Source organism: Ahaetulla prasina, chromosome 11 (genome assembly GCF_028640845.1).
Source record: "Ahaetulla prasina isolate Xishuangbanna chromosome 11, ASM2864084v1, whole genome shotgun sequence".
NCBI lineage: Eukaryota > Metazoa > Chordata > Lepidosauria > Squamata > Colubridae > Ahaetulla > Ahaetulla prasina.
The window spans coordinates 27282170-27297371 of record NC_080549.1 but is presented as its reverse complement, the minus strand read 5'-3'; the positions used below and the strand labels follow the sequence as shown (position 1 = coordinate 27297371).

At 46.4% G+C, this 15202-nt stretch overlaps 1 protein-coding gene across 1 annotated transcript; it reads left to right on the top strand.

Annotated features, from left to right (window-relative positions):
* The first annotated feature begins 304 nt into the window (after positions 1-304).
* On the top strand, positions 305-8765 carry GPR83 (G protein-coupled receptor 83). The gene is made up of 5 exons (XM_058197088.1): positions 305-699; positions 2498-2623; positions 3855-3988; positions 6359-8241; positions 8707-8765. The coding sequence occupies exons 1-4, from the start codon at positions 328-330 to the stop codon at positions 6993-6995; spliced, it is 1269 nt and encodes a 422-aa protein (XP_058053071.1). The 5' UTR covers positions 305-327; the 3' UTR covers positions 6996-8241; positions 8707-8765.
* The last annotated feature ends 6437 nt before the right edge of the window (positions 8766-15202 follow it).

Here is a 15202-nt window from a genome sequence, read left to right as displayed (position 1 = left end):
AGCCTTTCCTTCTTCCTTCGTGGCTTTGATTGCTGGGGAAACTGACCAGCCTGGAGGAACAGAAAGCAAACCCCACACTTTTTATGACCTCTGGGGTGACAGGAAGCAGGCAAATCTAGTGGAAATTAAAAAAAAACAGACGGTAACTGTAGGAACTTACTAGGAAGGAAACAATCACCATTCCAGGCTGGATCTGAAAAATCTGGACGAGCGTTCAGATCAGACAGGCAGTAAAAGGAGAGAAGTTGGAAGAAGGGGGACATCCCTCCAGGTCCCCTTGGTTCTGGAGAGAAGAAAACTTTTCTGTTGCCTTCTCTTCTCCCAGCCATGAACAGGCACATATGGTTCTCTTCTCCACACATCTCCAAGTCATTCCGTTGGGTGGGAAGATCCAACAGCACCAACTCCACCCTCTTTCCATTTCACAATCGATTCTCCTTCCACGAGGACCTGGATGTAAAGCCCATGGAAGAATTCGAGAACGGCACCCGTTACAAAGAGGAATTGCAGAGCCAGACGGTGAAAGCTCTCCTGATTGTGGCTTATTCTGCCATTATTTGCATCTCGCTTTTTGGCAACGTTGTGGTGTGCCATGTGGTGGTCAAAAACAAGAGGATGCACTCAGCCACCAGCCTTTTCATTATCAACTTTGCTGCAGCCGATATCCTGATCACTCTCCTGAACATGCCTTTCACCCTGGTAAGTAACCCTGATCCCACAGTCACCTTCTTAAAGAGGGCCCCCCAATGCAGACTCTTCCATTGTAAGACCAGTTGATTGGGCCAGTCGCTGGTAATCAGGATTCCCCAGGGAAAATTCTAGAGAAGTCCAATGGATTTGGGGTCCTTCCATCCTTCCTTCCTTCCTTCCTTCCTTCCTTCCTTCCTTCCTTCCTTCCTTCCTTCCTTCCTTCCTTTTTGCCCAAGGCACTAGGACTTAAAGCTTGGGAAAAGCACCTCAGCTTTGAAAAAGTGTTTCGTTTGCCAAACCTCTTGCTAGAACAGGAGACTGTGAGATCTGAAAAGATGTAGTCTTGAGAAATTCTTGAAGGGTCACCTCCTGGATTAGCCTTGTTTTGCTTGTTCAAGTCCATGATCTAGTCCATCTTATTATACTCCCAAGTATACCATTCAAAGAACAGAGAGGAATGGATGAGAAAGAGAGTTTGGAGGAGGGTGGTTCTTTAAAGCTGAAGCCATGATGTGTTTTCTTGAGGAGAATGATGGGGCTTAAGATCCTATACACGTGGAAGTCATTGGGCTGTGTAAGGCTGCTCCAGGCATGGTCTTTGCAGACAATGTGTATGCTGAAGGCATTCCAGAAACATTCCCTTCCCCCTCCCATGGAATTCTCATTCCAATCCCCACCCCCACCAAAACCTCCCCAGGATGGGGATGCCCACTTGCTCCTTCTTTTGAGGACTTTCATGGTGACCTGAGTAAGGTTGTAACCTTTGCCTGGTCCCACCTGAGCACTGCAAGTTGACATGGCATCCTAAAGATGTGAGGAGCCTTTCTTCCTAGAAGTTTAGAGTTTGTTGCTTGAATAGCAGCCTATGAAGTCTGGGTGGTTGGGTTCATACCCAACACCCAGGTGCACAAAACAACTTGCTCTGCTCATCGGTGGCACATTCCTCACCAAGGTCTGAGCCATGCCATCTGTGTTCAATAGTTCAATCAATTAATAAGTGGGTGGGTCTCTCTCAATCTGTTGCATTACAGGCTACCCATTTTAACAGAGTCCAGTTACTTCAGCGAACAGTTGAGTTTAGATGTTCAGAATAGAATAGAATAGAATAGAATTTTATTGGCCAAGTGTGATTGGACACACAAGGAATTTGTCTTGGTGCATACACTCTTAGTGTACATAAAAGGAAAGATACGTTCATCAAGGTACAACATTTACCACACAATTGATGGTCAATATATCAATATAAATCATAAGGATTGCCAGCAGCAAGTTATAGTCATACAGTCATAAGTGGAAAGAGATTGGTGATGGGAACTATGAGAAGATTAATAGTAGTGCAGATTCAGTAAATAGTCTGACAGTGTTGATGGAATTATTTGTAGAATGGAACTATTCTAAAAAAAAAAAGATGTTCAGCTGCTCTCTCCCAGCCTAATGTACCCAATAAGTCTGTTTTGAGAAAACTTTTAACACAGAGGTCCCCCACCCCTGGGCCTTGCCCCAGTTCTGGCCACAGAAGCAATGGGCATGCACACCTGTGCATGCAGCTGCACTTGTGTGAGCAGCGGGCAAGTGTACATGTGTGTGCAGCTCCATTTGCATGAGTGACAATCAGCTGATGTACATGCCGGCCACACGTGCAAATGGAGCTACATGTGTGCCTGCTTCTCGTGCGAAACCATCCCCTCTCCAAAGGTTCTAGGGAAGGCTGCTGCACCATCAGGGGAAAGTGTGTCCACTGCCTGCTGGAGGAGAGACACAGGACAAGCCCAAGAGGAGCCTGCCTTAGACCTGATTTCTCTTCTAGGTGCGATTTGTCAACAATACCTGGGTTTTTGGAAAACCGATGTGCCATATAAGTCGCTTTGTCCAGTATTGCTCCATCCATGTGTCCGCGCTGACCTTTGCTGCCATTGCTCTGGACCGACATCAGGTAAGAGCCTCTCTAGATTCTCTTCTGGGAACTATTTAAAAAAACCTCTATTCTCTTTGTTTCTATTTTCAAAGCACCTTACAATGTAAGCAATCCTCGACTTACCTTTCTTTCAATGACCTTTCAAAGTTACAACAGCGCTGAAAAAAGTAACTTATGATCGTTTTTCATACTTATGACCAATATCCCCATGGTTATGTGATCAAAATCTGGCCACTGGCTCATATTTACGATGGTTGCAGAGTCCTGGATTCCTGTGACCTTCTGACAAGCAAAGTCAGCCGGGAAGCCAAATTCACTTAACAGCCCTGTGTCTAACTTAACGACTGCGGTGATTCACTGAACAACGAGGGCAAGAAAGGTTGTAACATGGGGCAAAACGCATTTAACAACTGCCTCATTTAGCAACAAAAGTGTTGTGCTCAATTATGGTCATTAAGTCGAGGACCACCTATAATACATCCTTTAAAAAATACCTATAATGTAAAAATTAAGCAGCGGTGTAATAATGTACCTATATTACTTTTGTACAATTAAAAATGTAGTTAAGAATAGGTATACATGGTATATAGGTATAAAGGTATATAGGTATATATAAATGTCTCTATTTTTCATATGTGTGTGTATGTGTGTATTTATATACAAGGAAGAAAAAATGAAATGAATCTATCAGATTACCTATGAAAAAAATCAGAAAGGAAATAATAAAAAAAAACTTTTCCCAATGTTAAAAGAAAATTCTACGCCAGAACTAAAAATTAAAACATTTGAATTTCTAAGCCATCATGATATATAAATATAAAAGTAGGTAGGTAGGTAGGGAAGGAAGGAAGGAAGGAAGACCTCACTCTCTTCAATTTTTGGAGATCCACTTTTAAACACCGAGGCCCAGCAGAATCACATGTGCTGGTCTTGCCTCTTTACTGCCCCAAACTCAGACTCAGTTCTGCACTAAGAGAATATCTCGTTCTGCAGCTGGAATAAATGGTGCAGCTGGGGAAGGGAAGGCATCCCACGTCAGATACCAGGAGATGCTGATTATTAGTGGGAGTGGATCCACCAAGATTGAAATGAACTTGCCCTGAAGTGCTGACCATTGGGGTTCACAGGGGCATCCCAAAGACCGTCAAAAAGTTCACACACAAAACTCTGGACCGTAGACACCCCTTTTGTGCTACCTGGTTGGGTGCTTGAGGGGGTTCCAGCCTGCTTAACTCTGACTCTTTTTTAGGCTATAATGCATCCCTTCAAGGCCCGAATGTCCCTGGTGAAAGGAGGGCTGTGCATCCTGGCCATTTGGGTGATGGGCAGTTGCTTCTCTCTGCCCTACGCCATCTACCAGGACCTTGTGAGGCTGCCTAATGGGTAAGATTGACCAAGTTCTCCAAAGAAAAAAAGGAAGGCCTCTCATCCGCCACCACCCTGAACATCAGAAATGATGAACGAGGACTGGGGAGGGATCGAAACCTTCTCCCTTTTGTATGCAATCCCCATGCACTTTCCACGGGAGGAGAGGCTTCTACTATGACACTGCGCTGGCCTTTGTGCAGATTTTGGTACAAACCCTTCTGACATGCCTGTCATACATCTGTGTTATGTTTGGCATTTCCTTTCAATTTATTTTTATTACGATTTTTTCCCCCATAACAATTGTACATATTCAACAGAACCGTGACATTATTGTATATTTCGGATCTACCTTCCATATAATTTCTATATACATTATATACATCTTTTTTTTTTTTTTTACATTTATATCCCGCCCTTCTCCGAAGACTCAGGGCGGCTTACAGTGTGTAAGGCAATAGTCTCATTCTATTTGTATATTTACAAAGTCAACTTATTGCACCCCAACAATCTGGGTCCTCATTTTACCTACCTTATAAAGGATGGAAGGCTGAGTCAACCTTGGGCCGGGCTTGAACCTGCAGTAATTGCAGGCTATTGTGTTCTAATAACAGGCTCCTTACAGCCTGAGCTATTCCGGCCCCTAATCATCAATAGCCTTATATGTATTTTATTTTCTATTTCTATTGATTGTCCATGTGTACCAATTTTCCCAGATCGCATAGTATTCTGAATCTTCTTTTTCTTGTAGTTCTGTGATAAGCCTATCCATTTCTGTGCAATCATATACTTTTTGGATAATCAGACTCTCTGGTGGTATGTTACTGAGTTTCCAATATTGCATGAACACAATCCTTGCCGCTGTTAGAATGTGCAAAATCAAGTATCTTGTTTTTTTTATCAAATTTTGTCTTAAATATTCCCAAGAGAAATGTTTCTGGGTTCAGTTCAATTTGGCATTTTGTTATATCCTATAGCCACCCCTGTATCTTAATCCAGTAGTTTTTCGCTTCAGGGCACATCCGCCAGGCATGAAAGAAGGTACCTTGATGTTGATTACATTTCCAGCACTTTGGACTTAGGTTCGGATACATTTTGGGCAATCTGTCTGGCGCTAGGTGCCAGCGGTAAAGCATTTTATATTGATTTTCTTTGTAAGCAGTAGATTTGGTTAATTTTAAATTTTTATTCCAGATTAATTCCCAATTATCTAAAGTTGTGTTTGGCATTTCCGAGAATGCATGTACTACATGCCTAGAGGAGAGCCACTTTAGTGTAAAACACCAGGCTAGAAACCAGGACATCCTTGAGTTTCTGGCCCTTCTTTAGGCCCAGAAGCCAGCCGGGTGACCTTGGGCCGGTCACTCTCTCTCAGCCCCAGGAAAAAGGCAAGGGCAAACCGTTGGGAAGAAAACTTCAGAGACGAGTTCCAGTGTTTCCTAAGAATCAAGACAGACTCAAAGGCACAAACACACACACACATGCACAGAGTACGGGTATATATTCAAATTTCCATAAAACATCTTGAAAGGTTTACTAGCCAAAATTTAACCCAATAATGTTTTAAAAATTAGCATATGAATGGATGAAAAAATACAAATAAAGCCTTGCTATTCACACATCTTTGCTTCATGTTTGGTAAGTGCATATTTCAAAATAACTTGGAAGTGAATGCAATTGCCCGTCCCCTGTTTCTAAAGAGGTAATGCAAATTGCCTCTCCCCTTCTTTTCAACCTATTACACAAACCTGAAAGAAAAAAAACGATTCCCGCTTTAAGGAATTCAGTCATAAAAGATTCTCTCCAAGTAGCTTTTTCTCCCAGGCTTCTGCTGTGTTCATGCAAGATCAAAAAGAATTTCTTCCAAATAATCTGCAAAGCATGAGCAGCTCTCCTTTATCCTGACAGATTCCAAGCTGAGATCCAAATTATAAACATTATACAAATTAAAACATTATTATTATTATTATTATTATTATCCAATCAGTAAAAAAGTGATAATAATCAGGCAACATAAGTGTTTCACTCATTGACTGTAACGTGGTATGAGTAACAATTTTAAAAAAATAATTTCATCTAAGTGCTAGTGTCTTTGTTTTTAAAAATTGCTTGTGCCTCTATTAACTTCATCCTCCAAATAATTTTGGCCAAAATCTTTACAAAACGATACTTTTGCCAGTTGCATCAGAAATTGCTCTCAGTGACTTGTCCAATTCATCTGGACCGGTGAGCTGACGAAAGAGGAGCTGTATTGTCCATTCCTCTTTCAAGCAGAAAATGAGAGGAGATAGAAAGGAGACTTGATCCCTGCCACTTGCGTGCAGGGATGGACCTTTCAAAGTGCAACATCTTCCACTAAACATGGTTTTCTCTTCTTCTGTCTTCCAGAAACAGGAGCATCCGGATGGTGTGCCTTTCCAGCTTCCCTCCTCCGACAGATCTCTACTGGAAGTCCTTGGACTTGACCACTTTTGTGCTTCTGTATCTCCTGCCCTTGGCAGTGATCTCCGTCACTTACATATCGGTGGCCAGGAAACTCTGGATGAGGAATGCCATTGGCGATGTGACCATGGACCAATATTATGCCCAGCAGCGGAAAAAGAAGATGACCCTGAGGATGTTGATGGTGGTTGTGATGGTGTTTGGGGTCTGCTGGTTCCCCCTGAATTACTACTTGATCCTCATGTCCAGCCAAGCCATCGGTCGCAACGATGGCCTGTACTTTGCTTTCCACTGGTTTGCCATGAGTAGTGCCTGCTACAACCCCTTCATTTACTGCTGGCTCAATGAAGGTTTCCGCACAGAACTCAGGGCCTTGCTGGGAATGTGCTGTAAGAAGCAGGCTTCCAGCAGTCAGTCCCTGCGGTCCCTATCGGCTGCCTTCAGGGTCACCTGGGATGGCAATTATTGCTGCAAACAAGAGGCCGCCACTCAGCGGACAAAGGAGTCGTCTCACAGGAACTCTGCACAGACAGACCTCTCTATTGTCGAGCTGATCACAACAGGCAGCTTGAATGTGGAATGAAGCAGCCTCACTCTGGTTTAGTGACAGTTCTGTAGTTGGGTCATCTACTGTCCAGCACTTTTCAACACCCACATCTTGTGCTTTCTGACAAGAACTTATCACATCAGCATTACGCGAGTGGACATCGCTTTAGGTTGCTGCTTTCCATGAGTGACAGGAAAAATTGCAGTCCAAAAGCTTGGATGTCATTGTTGATACCTTCATTGTCTGGAGCCCAACCCAGCATTTGATGAAGTGTTTCTCGAGCCTGGCTGCTTTACGATACGTGGACTTCAACTCTCAGAATTTCTCCAGCCAGCATGGAGAAGTCCACGTATCTTAAAGTGGCCAAAGTTGAGAGACGCTGGTTTTAACAAGTCATTATTTTGAAAGAAAATAATTTGCAGACCAAAACAGTGTAGATAAACATTGGGCAGAAGATGAGGCAGGCTTTCTCTATGCTTTGCCTAAAAGAAAGCTACAGATTTGAACACCCATTTGAGACTGAAATTAATCAGACTGGGGAGCTTCAGAGGCTTCAGCAGCGACAGAATTTGCTCTCAGGTGAGAAGGTCTGGAAATTCACTTAAGTATTGTTAGGAAACACTCGGTGGCAGGAGCAGGAGGCAAAAGTAGCAGCACCCCACAATTCCTGGGGCAAGGCTGGGATTTTTCACCCGCTTGGGGGGGGGTATGTTTTGAGCAATGATTTCAGTCTCAAAATGATAGCAATTATGATGTGATACTTAAATTTGTGGGTGCTTTTGGAAAAGCAGCCACAGGAAAGGGATCTTGTGGAATCAAACGCAGGACGCCACAACCAATAACCATGGCTCTCTGCAGATTTTGTTTACCCAGTGGGCCCTGGAGGAATTCCTTGGGGAAAACCACGGGCAGGACTGCCGCAGACAAAAGGACACACTCACATTTATACACTGCAGGAAAGGAGGAGAAAATGATGCAGTCATACGTATGCATAGGCACTGGGTAACGTAAGCATCAATATTCATAATTCGCTTTAACAAACCTCACGTTACTTCTCCATCCTCAAGAAAGAGTTATTGTCTTAATAAAAAGAAACATAGCTATTAAGTTGCCATAGCAATTTTGATAAAGTGTACTGAGAACCAAGCCCTTCAAGGTTGCCTCAAGCAGCCTACATTTCTTCTGTGTTTTTCTCTTGCTAACATGTTCTGACTCCTCCCAAACCCTCTTTTTGTTCTGGGTCGGGTGTGGGGGGAGGGGGGTTAGTCAAAAATTCAAGATGGTAGCCACAATAGTGCAATCAAAGCTCCATCTGGTTTTCAAGTGCATCATATATGCAACACCCTTAAAAACACGGGCAGATCATTGACCCCACCATCAAGGTTGCCACCATCTTGAATATTGTTACCCTCCTCAGCGGATAGCCTTAGTTCAGAGGAACCTGTTCTGGACTGGGACCACATGCTCGCCCATCAAAATTTTAGCTGTGCAAAGGAAGCCCCACTCTTCTGCCTTCTGACATTCCTTGTACGGCTGAAGGCATCAGTTTCCCAAATCCCCAGAGATGGGACTTGATTAGAGCAAAAGATTGCAGAGGAAGGAAAATGAAGAGCCTTAAAGTGCACCTTCCCAAAGAATAGAACTCTATCCAAACATCATACAGAGGACTAGAAACATGCTGTTTCTACACTGTGAAAGCAGACAGCCTCCCTCCCAAGGAAGTCAGCCTAGTGCTCCAGATCAGAAGAGTATTTCTGGATCAGAATGTATCCACCTCTTCAGACAAGATGGATGGCTTTGAAAAGCTTGGATAGCTCACAAAGGAAGATGCTCACAAAGCCATGGTGGAGATCAGGTGTGAAAGGCTAACCTTCCCATTAACAGTTGTGATGTCTCAACATTGCTGAGGCAGAGAACTTTGGTCTGCAGAAATATTGCTTCAATCCTCCAGGGAGATGCTCCCCCTACTCCCCAAGTTTCCTTCTCCACATTCCTCTGGCTCTGAGCAGAACTGGATCCTTTCATATCATTCTACCTGATCTCTTCTCATGGCACAAATTTCATTCAGAGAACTTATACTGTGACCGTGACTTTTGTTACTAAAGCTGGTATCCAGGTTTGGCAAAGATAGCAGAATAGAATAACAGAATTGGAAGGGACCTTGGCAGGTCCAATCCCCTCCTCAAGCAGGAAAAACCTCCAGCGCTGGAGTACCCACAACTTCTGAAGGCAAGTCATTCCACTGATGAATTGTTCCAGCTTCCAAAATAAATTCAGCTTCATATAAACAATAATTTGGAAAAGCACTCTCTCTTTCTAAGTCTTATCAGATGCCCTATTTTAATTATATTCTCTGCAAGGCGAGGGGTGTGTGTGTGTGTGTGTGTTTGTGTGCAAACCTAGACCCAGACAACCACTGAAATGGACTATGGAGTGCCATTCTGTGCTGTGCGGTTTGAAGTCATCTGGAGATTCAGAATTAATTTCCAGGAAGCGCACCATTGCTCAAATGCTATGAATGCTTCAGCCTCTGGCTGAAGACCTGGGAGAGAAATGCAAGCATATTGCAATGATAAGCAGGCTTAATGATCACAATGCTTGCCAGGAAGTCGATGCAGAAGAAAGTGACACAGAAAGATTAGCCCAGAGTCAGATGCCGTTGCTACAAATACACTCCAGGGAAAAACTGCTCTTGAAGTGACCTGGTTTACCCTGCGTCATGTGCACAGTCACTGCGGAAGGTAGAATTTTCATCACGCGGCCACTGCTGACTTGTTTAAGCAGACCTGAGGACATCTTGGCTGTTGCCCTTCCTAAACGCAGGTCTTCTCCATATTGACTGATCCCCTTTAAAGAATGCTGCCAGCGATCCAGCTGCAGGAAGCCTGCACAGAAGCTCAAAAGCTGTTGGGGGCAAACCTGCCGGATGACCTGCCGGATGCGATTCTCTCCTCTCCTCTCCTCTCCTCTCCTCTCCTCATGGTGAGCTTCCATGGTCTGGTCCTGCCATCCAGACCACAGCTAAGTCCTCTGGTTCAAGCACCCTCTTCTGCTCACCTGATTTTGCCCATTGTATGCAAGGGCGTTTTTCCCACCAGCAGGTGGCAATTGCTGGGAGGGAAATAAAGCCTAAGGTATCCAACGATCCCTTCCTTCATTTGTCCACTACACAGAACCAGGACTGGCAATGAGGGCAGCACAATTTATGCTGGCATCCTTTTTGACTGTCTGGCTGGGCCTTGAGAGCCCCTTAGGGCACAGCGAGGCTCTTGATGGGCAGTTGGAAGGTTGCTGCGTTGTCCTGCCTTCATACTTGCTCCTTATTTATTGGAGATTACTTCCAAACTTCAACGCAGTGAAACTCTGGAAGACACCCACGTGGAAATTGACATGGTTACAATCCTGTAAAAAGATTACTCCCTTCAGGGCAACCCTAGAAAGGGGTACAAAAAGTCAAGATAGCAACTTGGATCACATGGTTGGAGCCATCATCTTATCTTTTGGGATCTTTCCATGGATAACCCTGTGCCAAAAACGAAGTAGCTGGTAGCATTTTGAGGTTTCCACTTTATAATTATGGACATTTCTTTTTTTTCAAATTATGTCTTGAAGCAGCCCAAATCATATTCCTTTTGCTCTCGGATTGAAAACTTGAATCAGATTGGGTTCTCTTTGCATGCCAGAAGTGGTTCACCTTAGCTTTATTGGGGTGTGGGCTAGTACTCTTGCAGGGTCTTCCGTAGCAGTGCTGTAATGTATCTTTAAAAGTTTTGGCGGGAAAAAAGCACGTTGCTGATTGATTGAAGCCACCGGCTAAACTGCATATAAGGAGAGGTTTTCCCGGGCACTGGTTGCTGGGTTCACCATATAGTAAAGAGCTGTTGTCACTATCCTGGTCTCCTGCCTCGTTATTGCCCGAATCTAACACTGGCGACGAGGATGGGATCTCGAGGCTAAGAGCGCCAGGAAAAGAGCTGAACTCACCAGGAAGACGCGAACCCAGCAAACAAGGGGCGGAAAGCAGCGATGTCCGGCTACACACCGCCAGCGCCATTCGACCCAGCTAAGGAAAAATGGGGGTCATACATGGCTCGTTTCGAGTGCTTCCTCGAGGCGAACGAACTTCAAGGAGTTTCAGACAACAGGAAACGAGCGTATTTCCTGAGCCACTGCGGTCCAGAAGTTTTCGACACCGCAGAATCCCTGGCTGAGCCAACGCCGGTACAGTCGGTACCGTGGCAAACTCTGCAGACTTTATTGAAAACCCATTTTGCACCAACGCCATCCAAGTATGTGCAACGGTTCGAATTTGGGGAGCGCAGACAGCAAGAGGGCGAGTCCATCAGCGCATACATGGTCGCCCTGAGGAAAGCCTCAAAACATTGCGAGTACCGAGACTTGGATGAGGCATTGCTGGAACAACTCATCCGCGGGGTCAGGGACATCCGTTTGCAGAGGCGGCTGCTGTCTAAAAGCAACCTAACGCTGGCAAACGCCTTGGACGAAGCCAGGGCTCACGAGATGTCTACCCAAGCGGCGGAAACCCTACAAAAGCAAGTCACATCAACGGCCGGTGCGAAATCAACCCCGGTCCACCATGAAGAGGTCCAGGCCGAATCGGACGGTGAGGAGGAGGAAGGAGTCTTCCACACCGGGAGGCCGGAGAAAGACGACCGAGGTGACTGCGCGAGTTGCGGAGGGCAACACCAACGACAACAATGCAGATTTAAGGATGCAACTTGTCGGCGTTGCGAAAGGAAGGGGCACCTAGCACAGGTCTGTCGAGCTCCCCAACCTTCCCGCCAAAAATTCAAACCGGCCAATCAGAGCGCGGGAACGGCTAAGCGGCCCGCGAGTGGTCAGTTTAAAAAAGGCGCGGTTGAATCAGACTGTCGTGAGAGTGGGTCACGATCAACACGCCTAGAGAAAAAATCTTTACAAAGGCAAAGATTGAGGGGGTGCCGTGCCGATTGGAGGTGGACACCGGCTCATCGATCACGATCATGTCCTGGGACAATCTCGTGAGAGCCTTACCCACCATCGCAAAGCGCAAGCTGCAACCACAGAAATTAAGGGTACAAGACTACCAAGGGAATCGCATCCCTGTTCGAGGGGTAACGTCCGTCCACGTCGAGTATGGACACTACAAGAAAACTCTGCCCATCACCATCGTCGATGGGACCCTGCCAAGCTTGTTGGGACTGGACTGGTTCCGAGCATTGGGCATGGGAGTGACTGGAATCTTCAGAAACAAAGTCGACCTCAAAGACGCACTCGTGAAAGAATTTGGGGACGCCAGAGACTGCCTGGGCAAGTACACGGGACCCCTATCTCTTTAACTTAGACCCCAAGTTGCCCCTATCCGCCTAAAGGCTAGGAGGGTCCCGTTAGCCCTAAAGCCCAGGATTGACCGAACTGGACAAGCTAGTAAACCAGGGAATTCTAGTGCCAGTTGACCATGCTAAGTGGGAGACCCTATAGTCACCCCAGTCAAACCGGACGGGTCGGTCCGGATTTGCGCTGACTACAAGGCAACGCTTAACAAAGCGTTGCAAAAGAGTGCTTACCCCGTCCCGGTGGTACAGCACTTACTGCACTCAATGGGGCAAGGGCAAGTTTTTGCCAAGCTAGACTTGGCCCAAGCCTATCAACAGCTGCCCGTAGATAGCAGCACAGCCGAAGCGCAGACAATTGTGACTCACAGAGGGGCTTTTAAGTGTACCCGATTACAGTTTGGGGTTAGTGTGGCTCCAGGGTTATTTCAGAACCTGATGGAGCGGCTATTGCAGGGCCTACCAGGGGTGGTACCATACTTTGACGATGTACTGGTATCCGCTGAAAATCTAGAGGAATTAGGGGTAAGGCTGCGAAAAGTTTTGGGCATTTTCCGGTCTGCCGGTCTCACGGTTAAACTGAACAAATGCCAGATCGGGGTTGAGTCTGTGGAATTCCTGGGCTACCGGATAGACAGGGAAGGGATTCACCCCACTGAGAGCAAGGTACGGGCCATCAGGAAGGCCCCGGTTCCAAAGAACAAAACGGAGTTACAGGCATTCTTAGGTCTGGTCAACTTCTACGCAGTATTCTTAAAGAATAAGGCAACAGTAGCCGAGCCGCTGCATAAATTACTAGCAAAGACGGCTGCATGGTCTTGGGGAAAGGCGGAAGCTAGGGCATTCGAAGGGGTAAAGAATCTCCTAACGAGTGATAGCCTCCTTATCCAATACAATGGCACGCTGCCATTAGTGTTAAGCTGCGATGCATCTCCCTATGGGGTGGGGGCTGTGCTCAGCCACAGGTTACCAAATGGCACAGAAGCCCCTATTGCATACTACTCCCGAACCATGTCATCAACTGAAAGGAATTATAGCCAGCTTGATAAGGAAGCCTTGGCTATAGTCTCAGGAGTAAAGAAATTCCATGAATATGTATTTGGTCGTGATTTTGAAATCATCACGGACCATAGACCTTGCTAGGTCTGCTGGCAGGCGATCGCCCAACGCCCGTGGCACTTTCGCCAAGACTGACCCGATGGACTATCTTCCTGGCAGCGTATTCTTACAAATTACTACACCGGCCAGGAAAGGAATTAGGCATGCAGACGCCTGAGCAGATGCCCGTTACCAGAGACTATCGAAGACCCCACTCCGGGATACCAGTTCTGCTAATTGACTCTTTGGACTCTGGCCCAGTCACATCCAAAGAGGTGGCTCGGCTTCGATAAGGACATTACAATAAGAACTGTAATTGGTTGGGTACAAGAGGTTGGCCCGCTGCGCGGGCGGCGTTTTAAAGAGTTTGTAAAAACGGGGAACTCTCGGCTCAAGGGGTGCCTGCTATGGGGGATCGAGTGGTGATCCCGGAGAAATTGAGGAAAAGGTATTGGATCTCCTTCACGAAGGTCACCCAGGGATCGTGAGAATGAAGGGTCTAGCGAGAAGCTATGTGTGGTGGCCCTTAATGGACTCGGAAATTGCTGAAAGGGTAGGGAAATGCCAGGCCTGCCAGGAGTCCAGACCGCTACCCCAACGGCCCCGATTCGGAATGGGAGAGACCCCAGGGCCCTGGTCTAGGATCCATATCGATTTTGCCGGCCCTTCCACGGCCAAACCTTTCTGGTAGTAGTCGATGCCTACTCCAAATGGCTGGAAATCATTCTCATGAGATCCATGACAGCCGAGGCCGTGATTTCAGTCCCACGGCACCTATTTGTAACCCACGGGTTGCCCGACACTTTAGTCTCCGATAACGCCCGCAATTCACGGCAACCCAGTTTGAGGGGTACTTGGCAGAGGAGGGCATCCGCATGTCCTCTCGGCGCCTTTCCACCCTGCGACGAACGGCCTTGCAGAACGCTTCGCTCGAGCGCAAAGGAAGCATTGTCCAGAATCAGGCCAGGCGATTGGCAAACAAAATCGATACATTCCTAGCAGTCCAACACAGAACCCCTGTGTAACAACTGGCCGCAGCCCAGCAGAGCTATTAATGGGTCGGAAGCTTAGGTGCCCACTAGACCGCTTAAACCCAAACTACACACCAGACGGTTACAAAGGGCACACGGTAAAACAAGAGAGATGGCAATAGGCGACCTAGTGTGGGCACACAACTACAGCGAGGGCCCGACCTGGTTAGCAGGAAAATCCTAGAAATAACAGGACCAAAATCATATCTAGTAGAGATAGAGGATGGCCGGGTATGGAAGCGCCACATAGACCAAATAAGGAAACGATAACCGGTAAATCAGAATCAGACGAAACAGACCCTGACTGTTCAATGTATGAATACACAGCTGACTCAACCCCGGAGCAAACGCGGGACTTATCTGAGTTCCAAGAGGTCCAGCGACGCCAGCCGGTTCCTCCTGAAAACAGCAGGGACGACTCTGCCAATAATCCAGGGCCGGATGGCCTAGAGGAGGAGCTGAGAGGAACGAACAGTCCCTCCGGCCAGCTCGACTCACTCCCAGAAAATGCATTGCGCAGGTCCGAAAGAGTCAGGAGACGCCCAGACTACTTGCGTGATTACGTTGACAAATAAGATGTAAATAATATGTAAATATTGGTAAAGTGTTTTCTGGGAGGGAAGGAGTGTAATGTATCTTTAAAAGTTTTGGCGGGAAAAAAGCACGTTGCTGATTGGTTGAAGCCACCGGCTAAACTGCATATAAGGAGAGGTTTTCCCGGGCACTGGTTGCTGGGTTCACCATATAGTAAAGATCTGTTGTCACTATCCTGGTCTCCTGC

Coding starts and splice junctions, on each gene's coding strand:
- GPR83 (XM_058197088.1), top strand. CDS start 328: ATGAACAGGCACATATGGTTCTCTTCTCCACACATCTCCAAGTCATTC. Junction 2,624..3,854: donor TTGCTCTGGACCGACATCAG/GTAAGAGCCTCT, acceptor ACTCTTTTTTAG/GCTATAATGCATCCCTTCAA. Junction 3,989..6,358: donor CTTGTGAGGCTGCCTAATGG/GTAAGATTGACC, acceptor TCTGTCTTCCAG/AAACAGGAGCATCCGGATGG.